General features: G+C 47.8%; 1 protein-coding gene across 2 annotated transcripts in view; it reads right to left on the bottom strand.

Moving 5' to 3' along the window:
• Positions 1-4,973, bottom strand: part of LOC117743789 (deubiquitinase DESI2) — a 10,387-nt gene extending 5,414 nt beyond the window's left edge. For both annotated transcript variants that reach the window (XM_034551637.1, XM_034551638.1), the window contains exons 1-2: positions 4,425-4,973; positions 6-78 (exon numbers count right to left, since the gene is read on the bottom strand). In XM_034551637.1, coding sequence (XP_034407528.1) covers positions 6-78; positions 4,425-4,472 — 121 coding nt within the window. In that variant the 5' untranslated portion in view covers positions 4,473-4,973. The remainder of the gene's footprint in view (positions 1-5; positions 79-4,424) is intronic.

Here is a 4,973-nt window from a genome sequence, read left to right as displayed (position 1 = left end):
CTTACCTCTTCCATAGAGCTCGATCCCTGAGTGAAAGACGCCGATTCCCAGAGTGCTGGTGAACTCATTGATCCAGTACTGAAGACGGAGAGACACAAACACTCAATTAAAGGTCTCCTGGTGTCCACTAGGGGCATCACTACTGTATTATAGAGATAATACATGTTGTTCTCCTGGTGTCCACTAGGGGCATCACTACTGTATTATAGAGATAATACATGTTGTTCTCCTGGTGTCCACTAGGGGCATTAATACTGTATTATAGAGATAATACATGTTGTTCTCCTGGTGTCCACTAGGGGCATCACTACTGTATTATAGAGATAATACATGTTGTTCTCCTGGTGTCCACTAGGGGCATTAATACTGTATTATAGAGATAATACATGTTGTTCTCCTGGTGTCCACTAGGGGCATCACTACTGTATTATAGAGATAATACATGTTGTTCTCCTGGTGTCCACTAGGGGCATCACTACTGTATTATAGAGATAATACATGTTGTTCTCCTGGTGTCCACAAGGGGCATCACTACTGTATTATAGAGATAATACATGTTGTTCTCCTGGTGTCCACTAGGGGCATCACTACTGTATTATAGAGATAATACATGTTGTTCTCCTGGTGTCCACAAGGGGCATCACTACTGTATTATAGAGATAATACATGTTGTTCTCCTGGTGTCCACTAGGGGCATCACTACTGTATTATAGAGATAATACATGTTGTTCTCCTGGTGTCCACTAGGGGCATCACTACTGTATTATAGAGATAATACATGTTGTTCTCCTTGTGTCCACTAGGGGCATCACTACTGTATTATAGAGATAATACATGTTGTTCTCCTGGTGTCCACTAGGGGCATCACTACTGTATTATAGAGATAATACATGTTGTTCTCCTGGTGTCCACTAGGGGCATCACTACTGTATTATAGAGATAATACATGTTGTTCTCCTGGTGTCCACTAGGGGCATCACTACTGTATTATAGAGATAATACATGTTGTTCTCCTGGTGTCCACTAGGGGCATCACTACTGTATTATAGAGATAATACATGTTGTTCTCCTGGTGTCCACTAGGGGCATCACTACTGTATTATAGAGATAATACATGTTGTTCTCCTGGTGTCCACTAGGGGCATCAATACTGTATTATAGAGATAATACATGTTGTTCTCCTGGTGTCCACTAGGGGCATCACTACTGTATTATAGAGATAATACATGTTGTTCTCCTGGTGTCCACAAGGGGCATCACTACTGTATTATAGAGATAATACATGTTGTTCTCCTGGTGTCCACTAGGGGCATCACTACTGTATTATAGAGATAATACATGTTGTTCTCCTGGTGTCCACTAGGGGCATCACTACTGTATTATGAACACATTATGTTCAAGAACACAATATTAATAAATCATTTTGAAAAGAGGCTCACGGATAGAATTAACATATGAATGAATCTGACGTGTATGATGTAACCTTGCATTCACTTCCTGGTCTCAGAGGAAGCAATGAGATCCTCACACTTACACACACACACACACACAAACACACACACACTTTCCAGCGTCCGTCTGACATGCTGCCGCTGCGAGGTGATTGGCCGGGCTGTTGCTAGGCAGAACTCGTTTGAGTGAAAGCGAGGATGGAGCGGTGGAATGTAAGCCTGATGTGACAAATAATCACTAAACGTCAGCTGCACACGAACAAAGAGGCACTCACTGTTCCACGTGCTCATGATGGCTAATGCTAACTAGCTTAAAGAAATATACGCTTTTAGGAAATAATTCAGTTGACAGATGTTCAGAAACGATTTGCAAAACATATTTAGCAGCCTGACAACCAAGACGCTCTTATTAAACCTATTGTCCTACTGGCTGGTGTTACATGATGATGCGTTCAGGCTCTGCTCAGTGAAGATGAGTCAGCCAGTACTCATGTTCACTGAGCGGAGCCTGAACGCATCATGAGAACGTTATCATTTACCTTCAGCCAGTACTCATGTTCACTGAGCAGAGCCTGAACGCATCATGAGAACGTTATCATTTACCTTCAGCCAGTACTCATGTTCACTGAGCAGAGCCTGAACGCATCATGAGAACGTTATCATTTACCTTCAGCCAGTACTCATGTTCACTGAGCGGAGCCTGAACGCATCATGAGAACGTTATCATTTACCTTCAGCCAGTACTCATGTTCACTGAGCAGAGCCTGAACGCATCATGAGAACGTTATCATTTACCTTCAGCCAGTACTCATGTTCACTGAGCAGAGCCTGAACGCATCATCGTGTAACTGAAGTGAACTTCCACGACTAGCTCTCCTCCTGTTGGTCGACACACTGATTGGTTGTCCTGATCACATGATCTACTGGATACTTTATTTACACTCTGATGGTTAACATTAAACTGAAGAGGGGGGGCAGAACTGATCAGGATCTCTGCTCTTGACAAAAGGACACACACACACACACACACACACACACACACACACACACACACACACACACACACACACACACACACACACACACACACACACACACACACACACACACACACACACACACACACACACACACACACACACACACACACACACACACACACACACACACACACACACACAGATAACAGCCTACTAAAGCACTCAGAGCTGGACAGGAAATCCACTTAGTGGAGGCGGCGAGGAGGCCGGAGGTCACGTGACGAAGTCATCGACCCTCGAACATAAAGGAGTTCTTTTGTGTGTATTTGGCTTTTTATTGGAAAATAAAGGATGTTTAACGATTAATCGATTAGTTATTATAAAACTGAGAAGATGTTCAGTTTAATGTCACAGAGGAAAGGAAACATATTCACACGATTACAACCGATCGATTAAAAGGTCGGTCGTCTAAATGTGACGCCAGGAGCTGGTTAGCTTAGCTTAGCATCACTCACTGGACTTGATGCACACATTAAAACGTGTTCAGCTGCAGACGGCAGGTGTTTAAAGTAGAGGAAGGAAGGAAAGGAAGGAAGAAGGCAGCCGTCACCTCATTGTCTCAGACCAGCCAGACTCTGGTTCACACGTGTGTGTGTGTGTGTGTGTGTGTGTGTGTGTGTGTGTGTGTGTGTGTGTGTGTGTGTGTGTGTGTGTGGTGAGGCAGAGATAACACTCAATAAAAAGCCCTTTAATGTGCCGCAAGTCGAGTGGAAAGCACGAGGGAGTGAAAGAAGGAGAGGAGACAAGGAAAGGAAAGGAGAGCGTGACTCTAGGGATGAGGAAGGATGGAACTAACAGACACAGAACGTGCACGGCTCTACTTAAAAACACCGGTGGGGGGGCAACATGACCCCTAGCAGGACCGCCCCCCATCAGAGGGGCAAGGGGATCCATATCAATCAATATGCCAATCAAACCAATCAATGACTCAAATACAACCGGCACAAAGAGACTCGCTGTCCCGTTTCTACAGCTTGAAACCACCAATCTGGATTACGGGAAACCAGTGGGACCCAGTAAGACCCAGTGGGACCCAGTACGAACCAGTGGGACACAGTGGGACCCAGTGGGACCCAGTACGAACCAGTGGGACACAGTAAGAACCAGTACGAACCAGTGGGACACAGTAGGACCCAGTAAGAACCAGTAAGACCCAGTGGGACCCAGTAATACCCAGTGGGACCCAGTAAGAACCAGTAAGACCCAGTGGGACCCAGTAAGACCCAGTGGGACGCAGTAATACCCAGTAAGACCCAGTGGGACCCAGTAAGAATCAGTAAGACCCAGTGGGACCCAGTAATACCCAGTGGGACCCAGTAAGAACCAGTAAGACCCAGTGGGACCCAGTGGGACGCAGTAATACCCAGTAAGACCCAGTAAGAATCAGTAAGACCCAGTGGGACCCAGTAATACCCAGTAAGACCCAGTGGGACCCAGTAAGAACCAGTAAGACCCAGTGGGACCCAGTAAGACCCAGTGGGACGCAGTAATACCCAGTAAGACCCAGTAAGACCCAGTGGGACCCAGTAAGAACCAGTAAGACCCAGTGGGACCCAGTAAGAACCAGTAAGACCCAGTGGGACCCAGTAAGACCCAGTGGGACGCAGTAATACCCAGTAAGACCCAGTAAGACCCAGTGGGACCCAGTAAGAATCAGTAAGACCCAGTGGGACCCAGTAATACCCAGTAAGACCCAGTGGGACCCAGTGGGACCCAGTAATACCCAGTAAGACCCAGTGGGACCCAGTGGGACCCAGTAAGACCGAGTGGGACCCAGTAGGACCCAGTAAGACCCAGTAAGACCCAGTGGGACCCAGTAGGACCCCATCAAGATGTCTTCTGGCCCCTTGATGGGGTCCCACTCATGTACAGCTCGTGATAAATAACGCGTACCTGGATCACCAGGTGAACCGGATCAAGTGATGGGACTCACCATATCGTAGACGTTCAGGATGATCGGCTCGTTGGCCATCACTGGCATCCGGTCCACACCACCCTGCACGTCCCTCCTTCTCTGCGGGTCTTCCTCCCTCCTTCCCCCCGCAGCGAGAGCCAGAACTCTCGCTCCCCCTAAATATAGACCTGGCCCTGTACAAAAGAAAACCTCCTCACGACAGATGATGATTCGACCCGGTGCGTTGTGGTTATTTGTTGCTTTGTTTGTTTGTTTGTTTGTTTGTTCAGCATCCGCCTGGCTTTGTCCCTCCCCCGAACGCGGAGCAGCGGCGGCGGGCAGATGAGCCTCCCCGCCTCGGTCCAAAGAAAAGAACCAGAAAGCGGACTTTACAGAGCGGACCGTCTTCCGGGGGGCGCGTGAGGACGGGGGCGTCGCACGTGCATCTTCCCGTAACGGATGAGTCGGCGAAAAGGACACAAAAGAAGATATTAAAACATAATGTCCGACTGGACGCTCCCGAGGCAGCGAGCTGACGGCGGCGGGCAGGAAGCGAGTCGACTCCGGACGGAGCGAGCGGGGCGACGG

Source organism: Cyclopterus lumpus, chromosome 15 (assembly GCF_009769545.1).
Source record: "Cyclopterus lumpus isolate fCycLum1 chromosome 15, fCycLum1.pri, whole genome shotgun sequence".
Classification (NCBI taxonomy): domain Eukaryota; kingdom Metazoa; phylum Chordata; class Actinopteri; order Perciformes; family Cyclopteridae; genus Cyclopterus; species Cyclopterus lumpus.
Note: the sequence above shows the minus strand (reverse complement) of the source record. Positions and strands in the feature narration are given on the sequence as shown.